The sequence below is a fragment of the Cibotium barometz genome, chromosome 10, assembly GCF_041138505.1.
Source record: "Cibotium barometz isolate CiBa-2024 chromosome 10, ASM4113850v1, whole genome shotgun sequence".
Lineage (NCBI taxonomy): Eukaryota > Viridiplantae > Streptophyta > Polypodiopsida > Cyatheales > Cibotiaceae > Cibotium > Cibotium barometz.
Genome location: NC_141055.1, coordinates 18985768 through 19010022, shown reverse-complemented (window position 1 = coordinate 19010022; position 24255 = coordinate 18985768). Strand labels below are relative to the sequence as shown.

Here is a 24255-nt window from a genome sequence, read left to right as displayed (position 1 = left end):
ATAGAAGGCATGCAATGCCTTTTTGTTTTGCTAGGAGAAAAGCTTTACATTCAACATTTTGTTGCATAGACTCGCATGTCTTTGCTTGGTTGCCGCCCGTATTTGAAACCACTTCTAAAGCCCATGGGTGTGAAAACCAATGTCAAGAGTGGAATTTTAAACCAGAATTTAGTTATATATATATAATGAAAAGTAGTTTGATTTTGATTTGTTGGGAAAAAAACGTTTTTATTGAGCTGGCCCAGACGTGAAAAAGTAAGATCAGGGAAGACTCTGTCACAGATTGTGGGTAGCTTAGGAGCTTATCTCATCGTTTCGCTAAACCTAGCCATTCTGGTTTCGTTTCTTCAACCAAGGCGGCGTCACCTAAATTGGCCTTCATATGAATTTGCAGGTAGGAATGCCCTTACACTTGTTTCTATGATTAGCTTATCACTTAAACATGTTTTTCTAGTAAATTACACCAAGATTACATGCCAGACAACACAAAACAATGGATTCACCCACCCACTTACATGTTGCTAATGCATCATGCCTTGCCCTTGTTTAACCTACATGTGCAAAATGCCACATGAATCTGTGGTAGTGCATGTGCCTTAGAAAGGACTAAGGCTGCCAGGGGGCTCTAGTCCGAGTGATAAAGTCCCGCGGTAATGACACAGAGGTCTGCGGTGCAAACCCTGGCACCTAATTAGTAGTATAGATATAATCACACTCCTTCAAAAAAACAAAAAAAGGATTAAGGCTGGTTACACAACTTCCCCCTGCCCCTGTGAGGGGTGGGCAGATATTATCACACCTAATTAGTAGTATAGCTATAATCACCGCCTTTCAAAAAAACAAAATAAGGACTAAGGCTGGTTACACAACTTCCCCCTGCCCCTGTGAGGGGTGGGCAGTTGAATGGGTAAGGTTGCCTGTTTATTTGCTTTGTGCACATTGTGGGAGGTCCATAAGAGGGGAGTGCAAAAACTTGACCTTATGCCTGCACTCCCTTTCGTGTTGAGGCCCTAGTATTGGATGTAAGGCCTTCTCTCATGTTGACCAACTGAGCTAAATCCTTCACGGTGGAGTACCCAATTTGGGCAGACCTACACTCACGGATTCCTCCTCTTACATGCCTGGGGGAATTTTTTGTCCTAAAGCATGCCTCCTCTTACTTGTAAAATCTTCATGGTGGAGTTCCATGGATGTGCCGCTAGGATGCGACCCCATTGATGGGAGCTATTTTCTGTCACCAGCCCAAGCTATGATCTCTTCTCATGCATAACTCTTAGCATTGCAATCTGGATTCATTGATATGCACCCTTGGTATACTTGTCAAATTGATCGTGACACAACAAACAGGAAATGCTCTTGTGTGAGCCGACAAAGCATTGACACCACTTGCTGGAAGTGGGTACTGTGGTCTGGAGTGTAGACCTGACATATTCACCTTTGGTGGAGACACAATACAGAATAGAGAGAGCAGGTTTAAGAAAGGGACAGCACTAATGGCAAATTAGGATACACCCAGTCTTGAGAAAGATTATCTAAGCTGTAAATTAGCAGTTCAGCCTCAAACACTTGGAGGGGCAGCCTGCAGATTTATGTAAGCGGCTGCATTAATTTGCAGATCTTAGACGATTTGAATCGTGTTGCATCCCTGCTGTTACAGCACAAACGTGGATTTTCAGTTCAGCAAATCACAGTTTCCCCACATTTTTATTTTATCATGATAAAAACATATAATCTACTAGTCAGAGACCGACTATGTCAGTTTGTCTTGTTTAGATTATTTACTTAATTAACTTAATGATTTTGCTTAACAATGGAAAGTAAAAGGCATTCACTCACATATCCATACACACATACACCTTGGCGGGGTCCTAATGGCCTATTGGTCCCCCTCCTGAGGGAGTATTTGCTTATTTATGTGAGAACGGAAGTAAAAAGGGGCTGAATGTTCTTTACCTTACTGTGCTATCAAAGTGCTTATCAAACCGGGAAACTGGAACCCCCACTGAAGATTTCCATCGCTTTTCGCCCACTCTTGGTCAACTTCAGTCCTGTTCTGTTTAGATTTGTCGGTTAGATTTCCTGTCTGATCCATCTGCCAGATTTGTGTCAATAGTTTTGTCACGGTCTGTCAATGACTGTCTGGTCAGTCTACTTCATCTGTTAAGTTACAAAGCAGAATCTCTGTCTCACTGAATTCTGTCTCCCAGAGCATGCGTTGATGTTACCACAGGCTGCCGATTGCTCAATGAGTAGATCTTACGATTATGAGGAGTGGGGGAGCCCTTTTATAGGCTCTTAGGTCCACATTGTGCAATGTGGTGTGTGCATGGGCGCCCAGGTTGACCCTTTTTGAGGGTCTTAAGAGGTCACTTCCCATGGACTTTGAGCTGCATTTAAGCCTCCAATGTAGCCCGTGGGGCATGTTTAGGCCCCTTCCACATGGCTATTCTGGACGATTCCCATGTGCCACATTTGGTTATTTTCTGTAGCTGAATTTGGTTCCTTGTTCTTCCTTTGGACCTCTCTTGAACAACTTGCACTGTCATGTGCAAGACGTGCATGCTCATTCCCAGGGTTTATCCTTGGAAGGGCAACAGATAAAGAACCTGTTTTGGACCAGATTCAGGAGCTGCAGCAGCTAGGTGTGGGCAGGGAAGACATTGGAGGAACCCAAGGGGCTGCCGGCCAGCATTTATGGAGACTTATCTGAGTCGGCTGCAGCAAATGAAAGGGGTTTGTCCAGGGACCTGGCCGACAGCAGGTCGGCCACTCCAGATGGGTTTTCCAAGGCCTTTAAATTTGTGCTGAGTTCTTGTAGAGCATCTTCCATGCGCTGAGTCATAGACTAGGGTTTAGATTAGGTGTTCCACCTTTTGTGGGGCAGCCAAGGGCTAGCCAAGAATGTACCCTTTTTGTACCATAGAATATACTGAAATTGAGCTATCTCTCTCTCTTCTCTCCATCTCTCTTGCTTGCGTTTTGCTTTAGGTTGTTCTAGGATGGTGTTTAGGGCTGAAAGAAGACTCCTAGAGCGTCGGCATGTGACATTGGTATCAGAGCACCAGGCTTAGGAAAGCTAAACACTGATTCAGTTCTCAGATGAAGGTGCACAATCCAAGGAAAGCAACACAAGACATGGAAGAATTTCCCAAGAGGTTGGTTGGTGGTGTTCCACAAAGCCCAAGGGGACTGGCAGTCCTGTGAGTCGGGTGCCACTTGGGGCACACCAGGAAAGGCTTTTAGGCAACGGTTCCAAGGGAGGATGATCCTCCAAGGGGTGAAGTGAGAGTGCCAGACTCAATACTTAGGAATAGATGACCACAGAAAGTGTTCAGGGACAGGGCATGAAGGGATAGGGGACATGATGGAACACATGCATAGATCTTTCTCAGATTTGGAGTGGATTTGGAGACTGGGCAGGGTTTTGAGTGAAAAGGTTGCTAGGAAGGGAAGGATGATAGGTTTTGGACTCTAGGAAGAGACAAAGGGACGATGACAGTCATCCAAGAATAGAAGTTGGAATCCCGTCATCAAGTTTAGCAGAGGGGGATATCATGTGCAATACATGTGCATGCTCATTCCCAGGGCTGATCCTTGAAGGACAAAAGATAAAGAACCAGTTTTGGACCAGATTCAGGAGCAAGTGTGGGCAGGGAAGACATTGGAGGAACCAAAGGGGCTATTGGCCAGCATTTACGGAGATGTATGTGAGTCGGCTGCAGCAAACGAAAGGGGTTTGTCCAGGTACCTGGCTGACAGCAGGTTGGCCAGTCCAGATGGGTTTTCCAAGGCCTATAAATAGCTTTGTGTTGAGTTCTTGTAGAGCATTCAGGCTTCCTTGGGCTGAGTTATAGCTAGGATTTAGATTAGGTGTTTCCACCTTTTGAGGGGAAGCCAAGGGCTAGCCAAGAATGTACCCTTTTTGTACTATAGAATATACTGAAACTGAGCTTTCTTTCTTTCTTCTCTGCATCTCTCTTACTTGCGTTTTGCATCAGGTTGTTCCAAGATGGTGTTTAGGGCTGAAAGAAGACTCCCAGAGCTTCCGCATGGACACACACTTCCCAAAGATTCTCTGTTTTTGTCTTGCATGTTCTGTAGACTCCCACTCCTGACTTGTTAAGGTCACTAGTGCCTTTGTGTGGCTAGAAGCTGTCATTGCTGTGCACCTACCCTTCTCGTGCAAACCGCTAACCTAACCTCACCGTCACTAGTTGACCTTTTTTCCTTTGGTGAGGGTGACCAGCCTACAAAGCTCGGCAGTCCTAGCCCCACCTCAGGGCTAATCTAGATCCAGACCCACACAAGGTGGGCTCAACACAGTGAGTTGTGAGCCCACCCCTTACTTGTATAGGACTTTGGTGCTATTTTGATCAATACACATGGGATGATTGTCCAGCTCGCTCAATAGCCAACTGCTTATATGTGTGACCCCTTGCCAGGGATATCATTGAATATTCATGCAATATCATAAGAATAAACAAAATAACTTCTCAATTCTCCCCCCATAACACAATCTTCTACTTGATCATGAGAACGCGATCGACAACAACAGGAAGGGAGGAATGTTTACCCATTTTGGCTTTAACAAGAGTTTCCACTATAATTCTACATCAAATAGCAAAGACAATGACAACACAAGCATGTATGATGGTCTTGGCATATTCATAGCACATTCTAGTGCTATGGTCTTGTTATGCTGTCATGTCTTGCACATGACAGCGTCAGTCCAATCTATATCCCTTTATCAAAGAGGGCTCACAATTGGCCAACACTTACCTGATCATTCAAGTTCCCCATTAGCACCTATTCTGGGGGAAGTGATGATTTGACTTTTCTAGGTAGTCTCATGAAGTCAAAGGTTGCACTCTCTTGTTTGTCGATTCTAAAATAGTCTCAGCTTTGAATTGGTACAAACTGATCTAATTTGCTGTTTTGGTCTCTGTGTTCTTGTAATTTTGAATCTTAGCTAGTGAAAAATGACTAATGTGCTTTATTTTAAAGAAAGGCAAGAAAACGAAAGTGCATCTGAACTTATAGAATCACTTTCTAAACAAAAGATTTTTACAAGTGGATAAACTATGTTCTCTGTTCCAAAATTTCTTTGTGGCTCTTTGATTTAGGTATCAGATTGATGCTACAGTAAGGGTTCTTGTGAGCTTCAAGACGGCTACATTGTTTAGTACGACTTACACCTTGTAATATATGGATAAGGCAAATGGGACACTTCCCATCTCACTTGGGAATGGGTTTACAAAGGATGATATGCACCGAAAATCGACAATGAGTAGAAGAGGGATAAGTGCTGCTTTGGCATATATGGGTTGTGCAGGTGCATTCTTGTAATATGCCTTTGAATCATATGTTTTTTTTGAGACATGACAACTGTTTTTTGTTCATGTTGAGCTATGTTTTCATAACTTCATTTTGTTTGGTGCATATACCTCCATGCACCTATACGTGTGTAAGAAATAAGTTATGTTAACATTTTCAGAGGCCAAATACAGCCTATGAGGCCCAATCAAAAGTACGAAGTTTCTCAAATGTTTCGAAAGACTGAAAAATGACTAGATGACTGTTTGGTAATGCCTTGCACTGCGTGTGGAAAAGGGTCCATGCAGTGCTGCTTGACAATCGATGAAAGTGAGAATGGCAACAGTCTTTCAAAGATGCGAGTGAAGCATATGCGAATGGAATCACAGGCAGGGCATTCCAGATATGCTGCTCAGTTTCTTGCACCACAAAGGGGGATGCCTGGGAGGTCTTATTCAGCTCTAATCCCTTGTGCCAACCTCTGGTTTCTCATCTAAGATGATGGGAGCCTAGGAAAAAGATATCAACCGTAAGGATGGCAGACTATGGTACTTGTTCTGCCTAGTTGCTAGCACTCTCTGTACTCACACAACATAAAACTGATTCTTGTACAAAGGGCCTGTCACATTCCTATTGAACTTGAGTTAAATGGGGTAGGAAGTAATGGTCATCCTGGCTTTTCTTCGTTCACCTGTAGTGGTGTAAGGTTATCACCAATGTAGATTCTCGTGTCCCGTAGGGGGGGGGCGGGGGAGGGTGTGGGGGCGCTTTTTGTGCTGATATCTTTACCGGCTTGTCATGCATCAATGAAGGGTGCCCCTTCCACACCCATCTGCTGGCATAGTGTTACTTCATCCTCCCTAGGAGAGTTCCTTGTTGGAAGCCTTGTGATGCGCACATTAAGTGCCCTTCTATCACCATTTGGTCCATCTCCATTTCTGGAGCCACTTCTATGGGACTGTCACTCCATAGAGCGGCCAATTTTGTGCCATGTTCACATGGGGCCAGGCCAGTGTCCCATGTGAAAGGGCCAGTTTTATGGTGTCACATGGACGGGAGCCAGATTAGTGCCACCCGTGTGCGACTAGTGTTGCGTCACATGGACGGGAACCAGTTTCGTGTCACCCGTGTGTGATTTGCTTCGTGCTATATGGACGGGAGCCTGTTGGTGCCACCCGTGTATAGCCAGGATGGTGTCTTACCTATGGGACTGTCACTCCATAGGAAGACCAGGACATATTTATTTATATTTGTCGCGCCAGTTTTGTGCCCGACAGGAATCTCTTGTACAAGTTTCATGAAAGGGAGATTTCGTCCACTATTTGTGCACATGCATTTATGCCTGCATTCATAAATTTGTTTTTGCATGACTTGTTTGCGTGTGTCTGCATGTTATGCCGTGCCCGTACACTGGACGGGGACGCCCCCAGTGTACCGTGGAATGCTGTTTGTTGACTTGGTGGTGTGGCGTGTGAACAGGTGGTAAGTATTGTCATTTTGCTCCTTTTAAAATGTAAAATCCATAAGCTATGGTTAACTTTAATGTTTATAAGCTAATGTGTTCACACACATTTAAAAGAAGAGCTGGACATTTCCTTTTGATGGTGTCCATAGTATTAAATTGAATCTAAGGTTTTATAACCTTTGATAAGGCTTTTGCATGGAACATTTATTGAAAATTCCCCACGTGTTGGATTGGTGGTTTCTTTCTCTCCATTGCCTGCAGCCTACTCCCCATCGCCTGTATCCGCCTAAGGCTGCCCACACCTGAATTTTGCCGTGGTACCCACCTGTTGGATGCTGAACCTGCAATACCAGCCTTGCAGTACTTGCTGTACCCGCCTGTTGGCTGCTGAACCTGCAGTACACGCTTGTACCAGCCCTGCAGTACCTGTTGTACACGCTTGTACCAGTCCTGCAGTACCTGCTGTACCCCTGCTGAACCTGTAGTACCTAAGTACCTGTTGTACCCACCTGTACCAGCCATGCAGTACTTGTACCTGCCTATACCAGCCCCTGGTATGCCTATTGTACCTGCTGGCTGCCCCTGGTGTACCTGGTGTACCTGCTGGCTGCCCTTGTGTACTTGTTGCACCTGTTGTTGTAAGTACAGGTACTTGCATAGTACTTGGTTGGTTGTACCTGCACATGTGTGAAGTACCTAATGTGCTCGATTATACCTGCTACAAATTGTACCGGTTGTATTTGGATTGAACTCTCCGTACCAGGTGCTCTTATATTCTTTTTCTCATTTGTATAAATCTGAAATTTGCTAATTTAAATTCAAAAAATGCTTTAAGTTGTGTGGTGCAGGAGCATGGCATGTATATGCTGACCATATTCAAGAAATTCTTCCTGGTGTGGTTAGTATATTTCCTTGTATGGTGTTGTTAACCGCGCTCTCAGAGCTTCTGAGAGAGCCAATGAAGGTTAGACTCACCAGGGAATTTGGGAGCAAAGCTCATTGGGAAGAACCAGGCCACGTTTCCTCCGTGGTGTACTCCTTGGCATGCGTCAGTATGGGCGTGCTTGTTGGTGCACAGTCCCGGAAGACCAGTGAAAGGCAGGTGTCCTCTCAGTGAAGGTGGGAATGAGCCTGTGATTTGGGGCTACTCTGCCCAACACCTCTTCATCGACTTGAAACCAGTTCTTTTTGGTTGTTTTCACTCCCTTGTGGAGAAATCTGGCCTGTCAGGCCCGTGACACTTGTACAAATATAAATACTCCAAGAAATACAAAAAGTATTGAGGGGGGGGGCTCCAATATTTGTGTTGCTGATGTTGTTTCCATTGTTTAATAACACTTAAATTAAGTGTTCTAAATATGTGTATATTGTCTTCCGATCTGTAGGCCTCTTGGAGGGAGCGGTCACACCTTCTATGTTGATCGGAGATTTAGGGTTTCATGTGAGAGACAAACACACAGAGAGAAGAAGAGAGAGAGAGAGAGTGAGTTGTGGGGATAAGTCAACTCATTGGAATGAGTGTGTGACTCCCCTATCACATATGTATATTGCACTAGTACACATAGTGCACTTAGTACATTAAAAGTACTAAGTGTACTATGTACTATAACTTATGGGCTTGTACACACTATAAGGGTGGGCATAATGCCTTTACTCCAACAACCTCCCACTTAAAGGCAAAGTGCCCTTAAATGAAGGAAAAGAAAAAATCAGCATGTACATGATAATATACAAGGCCATACAAGGCTGAAACTGGCCTCATCCAATGTCCATCAAGTGTCTGCAAAATGAGCAAATCGCTCTGGAGGCAAACTCTTTGTCAACAGATCAGCCGGGTTGTCATCCGTATGAATCTTAACAAGCTGAATTTGCTTGTTCTCTATCACCTCTCTGATGAAGTGATACTTCACATCTACATGCTTCGTCTTTGCATGAAAGACAGGGTTCTTTGCCAACTGGATGGCACTTTGACTGTCACAATGCAACAATGGAATATCCCCTGTATAACCCAAATCCACCACTAACCGAGATAGCCATAATGCCTCCTTGCAAGCCTCTGTGGCTGCAATATACTCGGCCTCTGTAGTAGATAAGGCAGTGCACTTCTGCATCCTGGATATCCATGACACAGCACCTCCTGTGAATGTAAAGACATAACCGGTAGTAGACTTCCGGTTATCTGGATGACCTGCATAATCCGAATCCGTGTAACCATGCACTAATGCATCCTGTTTGCCAAAGCATATGCACATATCCTGTGTGCCCTTCAGGTATCTCATGACACCTTTCACTGCTTCCCAATGCTTCTTGCCAAGGTTGGCCATGTATCTAGAAACCACTCCCACTGCAAATGCAATGTCTGGCCTAGTAGCAACCATGGCATAAATGAGACTGCCCACAAGCTGAAGCATGCGGAATCTTGGCCATATCAGCCCTGTCACTATCCGACTGTGGGCTGTCCATAGCACTGAGTTTCACATATGGAGGCAAAGGAGTACTAGTCTTCTTCCCCCCATCCATATTGAACCTCTGCAAAACTTTGCCAATGTATTCCTTCTGAGACAAATACAACACATGCTGATTTCTGTCCCGAAGTATCCGCATACCCAAAATGTGATTTGCATCACCCAAATTCTTCATATCAAAGGTCTGATGCAGTCTCTTCTTCAAGGCATCCATCTCTTTACGAGATTTCCCGGCAATCAACATATCATCAACGTACAAGATGAGGATCAATAGACTGCCATCCAAAGCTTTCTTGGTGTATAAGTAGTGATCTATGTCACTTCTCCTGAAATCCTGTGATTTCATGAATGTATCAAATTTATGATACCATTCCCTTGGTGCCTGTTTGAGCCCATAAAGACTCTTTTTCAGCTTGCATACAAGCTTCTCCTTTCCATTCACTGCATAACCCTCTGGCTGTTGCATATATATCTTCTCATGGAGATCACCGTGAAGAAAAGCAGTCTTCACATCCATCTGAATCAAGTCCAGATCATCATGAGCAACCAAAGCTAATACAGCTCTAAGTGTGGTCATTTTGACCACTGGAGAGAAGATCTCATCAAAGTCCACACCATATTCCTGCGTGAAGCCCTTAGCCACTAACCTGGCTTTGTATCTTGGCTTTGCATCAGGTGCAACTTTGAGCCTGTAAACCCACTTGCTTGGCAAAACCTTCTTGCCTGTAGGCAAATGCACCAACTTCCATGTTCCATTTTTGTGCAGAGAATCCATCTCTGACTTCATGGCACGCTCCCAAAGAGCCTTGTCTGCCCTCTGTAAAGCCTCCTTATAACATGAGGGCTCATCACAGTCAGTGAGCATCAAGTAGTCAACCCCTGGAACAAACCTGTCAGGGGCTCTGGAGGGTGTTGTGGACCTCCGTACCCAATGACCATCATTTGCAGGTTGCTGTCCAGCCTGCATATAACCTATAGGTGGCTCCTGTTCCATGCCATAAGGTTGAAATATCATGCCCGGTATCTCCTCTAACTGTGGGATATCTATAGGGATATCTTCTGCCATCTCTGGCTGTCCATTTGGACCATTTTCAGCACCATTTAAGGGCTGGTTTTGCTGCTGTAATGGCTGATTTACAGCCCTTGGTTGTTGTCCATGATGTCCATCATCATCAAAGATGACTCTGCCAGGCTCCTGTTGCCTTGCAGGCACCTTATACATGCATGTTTCATCAAAAATGACATCATTGCTACGTATAATCTTTCTATTCACTGGATCCCAAAGTCTATACCCCATTTCACCTCTGTCACCATATCCTAGGAATATGCATTTGTGAGACTTAGGATCAAGTTTGGTGCACATTTCCCTGCGTATGTGCACGTACGCAACGCAACCAAACACTCTCAAGTGCTTGTATGACGGAGGCTTCCCTGTCCATACTTCTTCTGGCACTTTCCCACCAAGCCTCGTGTTAGGTGACCGGTTTATAAGATGAACGGCTATCATAACAGCTTCAGCCCAAAAACCATGAGGTAATGCAGCATGTGACAACATAGAACGGGCCTTCTCCTGAATGGTCCTGTTCATCCTCTCTGCTGTCCCGTTTTGTGGAGGATCATAAGGAGTAGAGAGCTCCCTCTTGATGCCTTTAGCATCTCAGAAGTCCTGAAACTGTTTGGACATGTACTCTCCACCATTGTCGGAACGCAAAGCCTTCAGTGTTTTGCCAGTTTGATTCTCAACAAGAGCAACAAACTTCTCAAACACTGAGAATGTATCACTCTTCAAACGAAGAGGATAAACCCACACCTTGCGTGTGGTATCATCAATAAAAGACACAAAATATTTTGCCCCTCCCAAAGAAAGCTGAGGCATCTCACATACATCTGTATGCACAAGCTCTAACTGAGCATCTTTCTGTCCAAGAGCTTTCTTGTGGGGGCACTGGAGTTGCCTGCCATATATACAATGCTCACAAAACTAAAAACTTGAAAACTTTAGAGAAGGCAAGTAACCAAAACGAGACAATTGCTCCATTCCTTTGACACTCATGTGTCCCAACCGGCTATGCCACATAGAGATTTCCGGCAGCTCGGTTGCATTTACATTAGCATGGTGACAAACACCTGCATGCATGAAGTAAAGAGTGTCCACCTTAGAGCCTCTGGCAACAACCAATGAGCCCTTACTAATCTTCCACTTTCCACGACCAAATGTGGTAACATAATCAGCATCATCAAGCTGTCCAGTAGAAAGCAGGTTCTTCTTGATCTCAGGCACATGCCTGACATCATGGAGCATAAGCTGTGAGCCATCTGAAAACACAAGTCTCACATCACCTCTGCCAAGAATCTTGCATGCATGGTTGTCACCCAAATAAACTACTCCTTCATTGCCAGCAATATACCTGACAAACAAGTCTCTGCAACCTGTGACATGAAAGGAGGCACCTGAATCAATGATCCATGAGTGCATACCATGACCATCTCCTGCAAGAAGTGAATGGGCATCAAGTGAAGATGTGAATAGGACTTCATCCTCACTGTCACCTGCATGTGACACATTGACTTCTTCAATCTTGACTCCACTTTTGCCCTTTGGCTTTGCATCTTTGGCTTCATCTTTGTCTTTGTCTTTGCCTTTTCCCTTTTCCTTTTGATCATTCTTCCATTTGTAGCATTGCTTTTTGATGTGTCCCTTCTTGCCACAATAATGGCATTCCAAGTCCTTTTTGGAGCGGGACTCGCTCCTTCCCCGTTCTTGGCTTTTACCCCTTTGCTGGGATCTCCCACGTGCATTCATTGCATTGGACTTTCCAACAGAGTTGTTTTTCCTGTTCATCTCCTCTTGAAGGAGAGCACCCTCAACATCTGCATATGACAGCATAGCATTCGAATTGTTAGTGGCTGTCCTGAATGTGTCCCAACTCTCTGGCAAAGTGCATAAGAGAAGGTGGCTTTGAACTCATCGTCCATTGCCAACTTTTGATTTATAACTTGGCTGACAATACCATTAAACTCATTTAGATGGGCTGCCATAGACGCCCCTTCCTTCTTTTGAAGACCTATGAGTTTCTTCAACCAATACACTTTGCTTGAGGCACTTTGCTGGGCATACAAGTCTTGCAATCTTTGCCACATTCCCCAAGCTATCTTCTCTTCACGAATGCTGAAAAGTAAAGTGTCTAACACAGACAACATGATAGTAGATCTTGCCAGCTCATCCATATCTTCCCACTCTTCAGCAGTAAGAGAAGCGGGCTTTACACCCCTTTCTTTGATGGGCTTGTGCTGCTTCTTCTGGAGCAACACATTATAGCACTGGGTTTGCCAAATATCATAGTTATGTGAGCCTTCAAGCTTCTTGATGTGAAGCAATGAAGAGCTCTCACCTGTGGTTGCCATAGCAATATGCAACCTGTCAATGCCTGACTCCCTGCAAAATGTGCAAACACTGCACCAAAAGCACACAAAGTGCTCACAGTTGTTCTCCCAAGCTTTATCTCCCGCTGTGGAAGCACAAATGCAACTCTACTCCCACTGTATGTGATGAAATCACCAAAATCTGGTTGCTGCAGATTTAGGACAGCCCCTTAAATGTGCTCTGTTGCCCTTCCAAAGTACTGTACTGTACAGCAGTACTAAGTGCTCACCAATGATGTACCAAACCTATACCAGCAAGTACAGCAGCTGAAAATGAACCTTTTGGTCACTCAAATCAATGTGCAGCCATGCCAAAACTTGTACAAAGCTGTACCAAATCTATACCAGCAGGTACAGTAGCAATAAATGCTCTCTTGGCTGTCCAAATGAGTGAAAATCAGACTTTTACAGTCACGACCACTGCATACAACAGTCCCGAACAGAAATTGGGCAAAAGCCCCTTGACTACAAGCTGATTTCTGAGGATTCAAGGCATAAAAGTCTTGCCTACTGCTTTGCCAAGCTCAACAAGCATAAAATCTTGAAAAGCCCCTTGATTTAAGATCAATTTCTGATCATACATGGTACATTAGCGCACATGAAGGCATTCAGAGTCTTCACAATGCTTCCCCCTGGCCACATATACATCCAATACATAAAAGCCCCTTGATTTACAGGCACATTGAGTGCTTGATAGGCATCAACACATTGCCCAAAGCATCAAATGCGAGTGCCTGCATGCAAATCAACCCAATCGGCACAAAAGCCCCTTGATTTGCACTGCAATTTCCTGCAATTTTGGCCTGAATGTGAGATTGCTCACATCATACATGTATGAATGCCCAATGGCACAATTACATCAAAAGCCCCAAATTTTGACATCCAATTTCCTGCAAATTGATCCTGATTGTGACCAGTGTCACCCAATTTTGCCAATTTTGCTCAAAAATTGAGCAATTTGGCACCTGTACCTGCTCAATTGCAAATCCCAAAAACAATTGAAGCAAATACCTCGTAAATTTTTGATTTCTGATGCAAGAAAAGGGGGAGGGCTTCGTATTTGTTGCTGTGCAGGTGGGCAATAGCTGAGGAGCTCTGCAGCAATAAAGGGGAGCTGGTGTCAACAATAGACCAAAAAAAATGGAGGCTAGTTGAGGCGTTTTCGCTTTGGACGCCTGATTTGTTGTGAGCGCTGCTGTTACGCCTTGGAGAAAGTGACGAGGAGCGAAGCGTAACTTGCCCAGGGCCAGCGCTACACGCGACGGCTCTCACCGAAGTTGGCGGATATAGGGGCTCGCTCGTAGGTGTGTTTGGATGGACGCCCGCCTGCCTGCATGCGCTTATCCGCCCAACGCGTTGCTGCAAGCGCACGAGCTCAGCTGTGGAGAACTGCCGCTCGTAGTAGCCTACGTTTACGCTTCGAGAAAATCACCTGCCAGCTGCTGGCGGCGTTTTAGCTCTGGGCGCCTCACCTGCTGCGAGCGCTGCTGCCCTGTGGTGTGCGTTGCTACACCTTGTGGCCAGGAGTCTGACGCCTTGCTGCAACTGCTCACGCTGCTTTGCGCCTTGTGGCCACCAACGCACACAGGCGACTTCCACTGTCTTGCAGCGCCCAACACCTTGCTGCCACTGCTCACGTTGCCTACAACCAGTTGATTTCCAGCTCTACACACTTGAGAACAAAACCCTAAAAACCAGGGCTCTGATACCAGTTGATGGGAGATTTAGGGTTTCATGTGAGAGACAAACACACAGAGAGAAGAAGAGAGAGAGAGAGAGAGAGTGAGTTGTGGGGATAAGTCAACTCATTGGAATGAGTGTGTGACTCCCCTATCACACATGTATATTGCACTAGTACACATAGTGCACTTAGTACATTAAAAGTACTAAGTGTACTATGTACTATAACTTATGGGCTTGTACACACTATAAGGGTGGGCATAATGCCTTTACCCCAACATATGTCTTACTTGAGTGTAGCGGTAATGATTGCCTCTGTGTTTCACTGGGGTCTTGTGTTTCTTGACCACCTCGCCCCATTGGGAGGTACTCTCAGTGTCTGCGTAAGCCCGTTGTGGTGGTCTGGATATCTTCTTGGAACTTGGCAGTGGCTTCCTTGATCTGATTTACGATCAAAATGTGGGCTGCCTGCTGTGGTTCCCGAGCCCGTTTTGCCATTTCAACCTTTAGTGCTGCCATGTCCTGTTCATGTTGCTCTTTCAGTTTGGCAAGTTGTTGGTCATGGCCTCCTTCAACTCAGCTACTTCCCTGTCATGCGAGTCTTCATAAAACATCAGAAACGTCTTGGAGGATGACGAAGCCATGATCTATCCCATGCATAGGATCCCATGGAGCTGTTATTTTCCTCTGTGCTTGCATTGATATGGATTTCCATTTTGGCGATGACCTTCTTCAGCCTGCCTTGCAGGCCATTCCATTTTGTGGAGCTGGTCATCTCGGGTCACTTGAGAGAGAGAGAGAAAGAAAGAGTCATATTAACGTCCACGGAATGCCTTGAAGGCATAGAGAGAGAGAGAGAGAGAGAGAGAGAGTTGTATTAATGTCTGCAAAAGGCCAAGGGTATATGAGATGAAAAGTGTTATAATACATGATACATCCGTGAAGTAACTGTATCATGGGAAAAGATAACCGATCTAGCTAAAGAATCAAAGAACAGCTTTGTGAATGACAATCTTATAAAGTAGCCCTGTAATGGCTGAAGCATGTGGTGGGAGGCAACTGTCCAGGTAAGAAGAGGGAAGGAACATCTCATGTACAAGCTCTTATTCTGGGAAAGGGGTGATCATTTTGTATTCTTAGCATTTGTGGTCTCATATAAACTCTCTACATCCACTGCCTAGTGTCCAGACTCGTCATGTGTCATCCCCTCCTATGACTGTATACATGGAAGCAATGTCCAGCTGGTCGGTGGTGCTGCAGAATGTCCTAGATCTTGAGGGTCTATGTCGCTATAGGCGGGATGAGAGAGAGAGAGAGAGAGTTACTAATGTCTTTGGGGGGACTCAAATGACCCAAGAGATAAATGATGATACATTGTGTGAGCCTCCCCTATAACCCAAACAAAGTATAATCTAAACAAAAGTAGATGGATATCGTCACGTGTGTGAAGAAGACAGTGATGGACAATAAAGCATGGTATGTCAAAGCCAAACAGGGTCACAAAGCTGTCTCAATACCTTGTTTAGTGACATACATGAGGGGCATCCAAACACATAGATTGCAATATGATCAAAGATGGTCCTTTGCCCCAGAGGAGGTGTGTGTGTTTGGGTGTGGCATTGGTGTGATCTCTTTTGTTGAGCTTTTGGTCTTTGATCTGTTCTATGTGCTGTCATTCAAGGGTTCCCAGCATGCAGCTAGGCATCTAGAGGTTAGGATGGAAACTCTGGGTGGCTGAAATCTCTCTATGTGCAACCGGTGTTCTTGAGCCGCCTCCTCCTCCTCATCTGGATCTTGAGCTTGATGCTATCTACCTGTTCTGGAAGAAAATGGGAGAAGTGCCTGACATTGGCTCTGTTCTTCTCGCCTCCTCTGTCCTCTCATGAGTCAGTCTCCTTATCTCGTCTCTCATGTAGAAAGAGTGTCACACACCGATGATCCTTATACTCTTATGACACACCGAAGAGGAACAAATCTCTCTGTGAACAGGCAGTGAAAGTGGCCTCTAATTGCATAGTATGCTGGGCATCATACTTATGCATATCACATGCATTGCAGAACTTTGGGTTCTCATGTGTGGATGACACCTGTCTCTGCCTTAATGTGGAGTCTATATGATGACACCCAGAGCTGGCCCATGGAGATCCTTAGTGCTTTGGATGTTTGAATTTTTAGGTAACCTGGCGTGTGGATTAACCCATATGTCATCACTGTTAGAAGCTGATCTTGTATAGTACTTTCTGTAGCTCTTCCACGAGCTTGAAAAAGAAGGAAAGAAAGTTCTGGTAACGTCTACAAAAGACCAAAGGGTCTATGAGACTGGAAGTGTTATAATGATTGAATCATGGAAAAAACATATAGAGCTGAAAGAAAATACAGCCATGTGAGTGCTACTGGTACAATGCTCCAATGATACAATGTGAGGGATCAAAGTGGGTCCTTGACATCTACGACTGTATAGAGGCTCTCCAGGTCCACTGGATGTGGAGGGGCACTTCTGTGGTACTTCTGTGTCTTTGGAGGATCTCTCAGATCTGAAATTGTTGGGTGGAGCATCTCCTTGGACTAGTGGGTCTTAGGGGTCTAGGTCTTTTCATCTGGATCACCTTGTCTAGAGAGACATCTGGGAGGCGGCAGGTCATGCCATTGCACATGGACTGTCAGTGTGTGCTGCCTGGTCCATCGAGTAGGCGCATCCAGGTCACAGTTCTCTCGTGATTGTCACTGGGGGGCCTCCATCCTAGGTAGGATTAAAGAAACTTCGTGATGGGGGGCTGAGGCATCTGGGGTCTGCATCCATGCCTCTTTGCATAGCTGATCTCTGTGGTGGCGCAGCTCCATCAGGTAGAGTCCTAGGCATTGCTGGTCTGGGAAATCAATTACTTGAGACTGGGCCAAATCGCTCCCTGAAAAGACAATGGAACCATCAAACTGAGAGAGAGAGAGATTAACTTATGCAGAGGGGCAAACCAAAAAGGTGTAGGTATATACAATCTGTTATAGAAGATGCCTAAAGCATCCCTACATGCTACTGCAACAAAAGAAATGATATATTAAAAGACCCGTAAACTAGCAAGTGCCAAAAAAGCCTTGATCTATAGTGGGTTCTGGACTGCACAGCATTGATTTTTGTGGCCTGTTTTGAATGTTCCAAACATTTTTTAACTTGCATCAATTGTGATTTCCCTGACAAAAATGACACTAAATTCTGTCTTTTCTCGAGGTGTCCTGTGATTTTGATGGGCAGGGCAACTGGTCAAAAATCAACCCCATCTGGAAATGTGCTCTTTTGCCAAGGCTGCAACCTCATTGAAAGAGACAGACTACATGCACATTGAATTTGTAGTTCACTACATGCGCTTGCATGCTCTTGCTTACTCAAGCACATACTTATATAGCCATGTATATCTACATGTATATGCTTGTGTTATAGAGATGGTTGCCTACATGGTTAGATATACATTGATAGTCATGTAGGTGTACATTCATATACAAACAGCATACTTGCACACATGCGTTACATGCATCCATGCCTATCAACACAGACATAAATGCACGTCCACATGTGTATACACATTAAGACTCACACATAACTGTATGTATATACATATATAGATACATGTTACATGAGGTTTTGTTATTTTTTTTCAGATGCTAAGTCCAAGTTTAAACTTGGTTTTACATCTCGGAGTGTTGTGATAGAGGCTTAGGGAGGTTTATTTTTGCACGGATTGATGAATGCTTAGAAACAGTTTTCTTGGAGCGTGTCTCAACTAGAATTGACTTTTGACTTTGGATCACAGTAATGTTGGTGATGTTCAACAAGGCAGCACTCTCGTCCTACGGCTTTCCATGTGCAAACGTTATTACCTTGCTTCAGGTGGTGTCGTTTATGGTCTAGCAACTTAACTTCTACATTTGCTCATATGTATCTTCTAGAAACCGATGAATATCTAGATTAACATCATAGTGGATTTGCCTAAGTGATACAAGATGGAGCTTGTGTACTAGTCCTATCCTTACTAAAGCAATATTTTCAGATGTGGTATTTGCAATTAATTATGGGTCTGATCATACACTGATTTGTTCAGATGATCTGCTCAAATGTATTGCTGTTTGCATTGAGATCTTGGAATTTGATCAATTTTGGAAACGATCCAAAGACAGATGTTTCTTTGAAAGGACTTGTACCATACCGAACGATTCTGAAAACATCTCCTCTTTCATTTGCATACTTATTCTATATGGTGTGATTTCTACCCAGGAGTCATGACTTTTTTTGTTACTGGACTTTTCCGGGAGGTGTAACTAAAGGCTCTACATTGGAATTGTTTCAGATTGTTGGTATGGCATCGATTAGAGGAGTCAATGTGCCAATGTATACGACACTGAGGAGGACAACAGTCTTCTTCACCATGTTTATAGAATATGTACTTGCAGGACAAAAATATTCGAGATATGTTGTCACCAGGTATTATATTCATCTTCTCTCTGTTGACCTTGAATTCGAGGTGGTTGAGATGAAGCTGTGCACTTTGATTACAATGAAAGGGCTGTGGTGGGGATTAAAAATGAAACATAGAGCGTAACAGGCTGAAAATGGCCTAAAACATGCTAAAAAGTACTTAAAACAGAACAAGTCTGCACACATGGCTGGTCCACTTATCATACAGGTCTGGAAATTCCAGACAGCAAGTGTTTTGGGCAAGGAACAAGTGCTGAGGGCTGATTTGGACTTGTCCGTACACAGTTGATAGGGCTGACTGGACTGGTTGGACTGGCCTTATAGGGTATTTACTGGACAACAGGGTTCTGCCTCATAGCAGAGTGATATTGGTGTCCTGCCAGTGAGTTCACGTGAGCAGAACAGACATGCCTGTGAGTTCACAGGAGCAGGACCTGTGAGTTCGTGTGAGTAGGACGAACAGGCGTGTGCGTTTGCGTGAGCCGGGACAGAAAGTTCCTGCATCTCTACTTGGCTCCCATCTCGGGTGGCCCCTGAACTCCAGATGTGTGACGGTTCTTTTCTGTGGCCCCTTTGAGAGAGTTCAGCACCTCCTTCACTGACAGATTTGCCGCCAGCCTCTTCCGGGCTTTGACCTCTGCCTACCTAGCATTTACAAACTCCCCCCTCCCCCCCCTCCCCCCCCTGCGCCCCTCCCTTGCCCGTCCACCAAGAAGGCTTGAGAGCACCAGCCCATCGCTTGGAACCCTCTCTTCTGCCTCCCATCCAGCCACCTGCCTGGATTCGATATGCCATCCACAACACCCCCCCCCCCTCCCCCCCGCCGACTGGCTCCTCCCCTCTCCCAACCCTCTGGACGATGATTGGATGGCTTGGGGATTCCCATCCTGATTGTCGGCTTGGTGGGAGGCCTACCCTTTATGTGTACCTTAAATCCATCTGCATCAAACCCACCCTGAGTGAATTTCACTCATGCTGTGATCCAGCTTATTAAATCCGTTTGGTTTGATAAGAGTGAACCCGCCGTCAGTGAACTTCACTCACGTTGTGATTCAACTCTTATCAAGTCCTGGGTAGTGAAGGCTATTTCACACCGTGTATGGTTCTCACCAACCCTGTGTCTTGGCTTCACTTCACACCTTGCCACTGCCCGCACGGTCACATGAGGGGACGGTTTCAGCACTTTTCTACAAGGATGACGAAAATGGCGTGACTCTTGTACTGTCGCACCGCTGCATCTCAGTGGCGACAGTGGCCACAACCCCTGTCCGCGACATTTGACCCAGAGAAATGCACATGCCAGCGTTGGGAGCTCATTTGCGCCCATGCTGCCTGACACATCGGGTGAGCACGCTGCAATGAGTGCCTCCCCCCCCCCCTGCCGTGGAGACCATTCGAGCTATCTGGACTGTGGGAACGCCTGGAGCGCCTGGCGGGGGACTCAGTGCACATGTAGAGAGAGCGGGCTGCTTTCTTCCACACCTGGAGCACTGGTGGACCCTTCTTCTCTTCTGAAAAGGACGGCATGGTCATTTGGCATTACAGGCCATCGGTTTGGCTTCCACAACCCAATGGCTATTCTCTCTCTCTCTCTCTCTCTCTCTCTCTCTCTCTCCCCCCCGCCCCCCCCCCCCCCCCCGGGCACACACATGCCCCCCTCCCTCCCCTCTGACGCAGCCTCCCTCCGAGAGGCTATTTTTCTTGTTTTCCTACAATCATTGACAATGTTGCATTACACCTCTTGGCGGAATTGCTTTTAAGTAATAGAAGGATCTATTAAAAAATATAAACCACAGCAGCAGAGATGGGCGTTGGACCCGGAGAGCTTGCAGTTGCTTATTTGATCAGCAGGGGTGATGTGGTTGCAAATGCTGAGGGCAAGTTGTTCTTGAAAAAACCACCTTGTTTGGCTAACAGTGATGGTACACAGAATTAGAAAGGGGGAGGAGTAGGATTGAGGATACTTCTACACACTCCCGCTATGAGCCATCACAGCATGTTCATTTGCATGCATAGGGTACCACTTGTTCTGAGAGTGACCCGAGATCAAGAGAGGAGGATTCATGACTCCCAACATGACATCACCGTCATGATGAGGATGCAAATACACGGAGGGGATAAGGATGCGAAGTTAGAGAACTTCAATGGCAGAATGGATACCACAAAGGCACTTGCTTTCATACGACAATTTGAGATTTCTTTGTTTTGTTTTGTTTCACGAGCTGGGGTTTACATTGCACAAAATGTGTCCCGTAAACTCATAAGGAGAGCGTTTTTTGTCACTAGTTTCAATTTAAGATTGCCTTGTGCAATGAGGACTTTTCGGAAAAGTTTATGCTTAGATATGTGGGGATGCACTTGAAAGACACGACCAACGATTGGTGGTTAGCCAAGATTATAGATAAAAGTGCTGCCCACACGTGGGCTGAATTTAAAACATAGTTTTATGCCTGATTCTTACCACTGAACTTTGCAAAGGATGTGCACAAAGAGTGGGATTGCCTCTCCCAAGATACTCTTCTCAAGGTAACAGCATTTATGCAGATATATGATGATGAGATGAAGAGGAAATTTGAGTCGGGGTTTCATATCATAATCCAACAGAGCTTGGATGTGTACCCGAATCAAATGATTGAGCAATTGATACATTTGGCGAGAGTGGCTGAGAATTCACATATGAAGTGATCCTTAAAATTTCAGGTCATAATAAGGGCAAGTTTAAGGTTGGTTTAAGCAGAAAAAGGGTGGACATCTGCCACCTAAGATTGAGCCCAAGATGCTAGAGATGTACGAGATGACTCGGCTACTAAGCCAGGGAGCAAACACATTAGTTTTGGGCTGTCCAAATAGCAATACAAGGAATACAAATACAAACTAAATGCCCAGAGATGTCACATGCGGAACCTTTGGGAGTCTTCTTTCAGCCCTAAACACCTTTAGGAACATCTTGATGCAAAACACAAATAGAAGATGGAGAGAAGAGAGAGATAGTTGAGTTTTCAGTATATTCAAGATAGTACAAAAAGGTACAATTCTTGGCAAACCATAGGCTGCCCTTGAAAAGGTTGAAAAGCCTAGTCTAATCCTAGTCTATGACTCAATCCCAAGAAGGGGACTGAATCATCAACAATGAGCCAAGCAAGTGCTTATATAGGCCTTTGAGGGATATGTGAATTGGCCTACTTGCTGTCAGCCAGTTCCTTGGACTAGAAAATCCCCTTTGCCTCTGACGACCTCTGCCAAATCCTTATTTGCTGGCCGACAAGGAACCGGTCCTCCATAAATCCTTCCGCGCCTCATAAAGCTGCTGAAGCTCCAAAATCTGGTCTTTGTAATGTTTATCAGCTACCTCTCAAGAATTAGCACTGGGATCTTGCATGTCCATGTGCGTGCACATGACATCCCTTTCTGCTAAACTTGATGATGGGATTCCAACTTTTGACCCTGGATAACTGTCATCATCCCCTTGTCTCCTCGTGGACTCCCAAACCTGCCATCCTTCCCTTCCTGGCAACCTTCACTGAAAAACCCTGCCCTATTCTCCAATTCTACTCCAAACCTGATGAAGATCTGTGCGTCTGTTCCACTTTGTCCCCTAGCCCTTCATGCCCTGTCCTTGAACACTTTCTTTGGTCTTCTTTTCCTAAGTATCGAATCTGGCACTCTCGGATCATCCTCCCTTGGAAATGTTGCGTGAAAGCCTTTCCTGGTATGCCCCATACCCCAAGTAGCATCCGATTCACAGGACTGCCATTCCCCTTGGTCTTGTGGTACACCACCAACCAACCTCCTGGGAACTTCTTCCATGTCTTGTGTTACTCTCCTTGGACCGTGCACCTTCATCTAGGACACCATCGGCGTTTAGCATTGCTGAACCTGAATCTGATACAATGTTGCCTGGTCATTTTGCCACACCACCAAAAGATCAAGACAGGGGTGATGGTTTCATCCATGTGTGGTGCTGTTAGTAAGGGTGGATGGGACCTGGGCAGCAACAATATCTCAGAATCAGCCTGAAGCTCTGGTACCAATGTGACATGCGGAAGCTCGGTGGATAGAATCGGTAACTTCAATTTTCAAAATTCAGCAATCTTTTGCAACGAAGATAACGCACAACATAGAGAGAGAGAGAGAGAGAGAGAGAGAGAGAGAGAGAGAGAGAGAGAGAGAGAGAGAGAGAGAAGAAGAAGAAGAAGAAGAAGAAGAAGAAGAAGATTGTATTATCGTCCATTGGGGTAGAGAGAGAGAGAGGGAGTCGGACACAATTTTGGGTCCCAAATACCCTCTGTAGAGCCCCCACCACAAATGGTGTATTTGCTTCATTAGAATGATGTACAAATAACGCAAATCTAATCTGGTTCTTGACCTCCACTCTTCATCTTGGCTGAGAGCTCCCCTTGGCTGTTTCTGGCCCCTTGGAACACACAACCCCTTGTGAATAATGAGATGAATGACTGAATTCTGACCTAAGCTATTTATAGCTCCTAAAGTTGCTGGTCTGCTGGCCCTAACAGTGGTCTGCCTGTTAAAATATCCCACGACTTGCTGAAGTCCTTTTTAATAGGTACTTTCACACCATGCTTTGCTGGCCGCCCTATGCGCTGTCCTGGCTGGCTGCAGGCAGCCACTATGGCCTCCGCATGGCTGCTGGGAAGCCTATAAACCCTGGCCGCTTGGCTGGGCTGGCCTCTAAAGCAAGTCGGCTGGCTGGCCAACAGCCTGCCAAGCGCATCCTTGGGCTGACCGACTGAGCCACAGCCTCCTTGGCTGGGGGGCAAAGGCCATGGGCCTCTCGGGCCCCTTGGGTTGGCTAAGGCCTACCCCTTGCCCGATCAAGGGATACAATACCCCCTTCTGGGCTAGCCCTAAGGGCTGCCCCCCTTCTACATGCAACTACATGCTTCTCCTACAGATGCTTGGTGTCCGTAGAACACCTGACATCATTCCAGAGGGACTCACACTACTACGGAATGGCACTGCTTCATGGGCAGGACAATGCACACCTGACCAAGACCAGCTACATGTATGGTACATGTAGCAATGTGTTGCTTGTGTATGTGCAAGCATGTATTTTGAGAGGATATGCATGGAACTGCCTTGTATGCCTTGTGGATTCTGTGCAGGTTTTGATGACCTTGCTAGGTTGACGCTTGGTAAAGCAAGCTTTGAGAAAGCTTACCATGCAACTTGCTTGGAAGCAGAGTTGGATATGTATCTCGAATACTAAATAGATACAGTGAGAGGCCATGTGGGCTTTGTGATTGGAAACCAAAGGATTATAGATGGCTGATGCTATCAGGAATTTATGACCAGAGGTCACGGATATTCTGTGCATTGGAGATGATGGACTTGGAGTAGGACTTGCGGGTGGTGTAAGTGTGGTCACATGCTCGTGAGTGTCACTTGGTTTGTATGAAGCAAGGCTAGAGAGCGAGTGAAGATAC

At 45.4% G+C, this 24255-nt stretch overlaps 1 protein-coding gene across 3 annotated transcripts in view; it reads left to right on the top strand.

The window, feature by feature from the left end:
- The first annotated feature begins 210 nt into the window (after positions 1-210).
- LOC147634627 (UDP-N-acetylglucosamine transporter UGNT1-like) overlaps positions 211-24255 on the top strand; it is a 32424-nt gene continuing 8379 nt past the window's right edge. For all 3 annotated transcript variants that reach the window (XR_015266769.1, XM_086803762.1, XM_086803763.1), the window contains exons 1-5: positions 211-394; positions 5124-5332; positions 18150-18226; positions 18438-18593; positions 18684-18817. Coding sequence is in view for 2 of the 3 variants with exons in the window: in XM_086803762.1 (XP_086659888.1) it covers positions 5206-5332; positions 18150-18226; positions 18438-18593; positions 18684-18817 (494 nt within the window). In the remaining variant the exon portion in view is untranslated. The remainder of the gene's footprint in view (positions 395-5123; positions 5333-18149; positions 18227-18437; positions 18594-18683; positions 18818-24255) is intronic.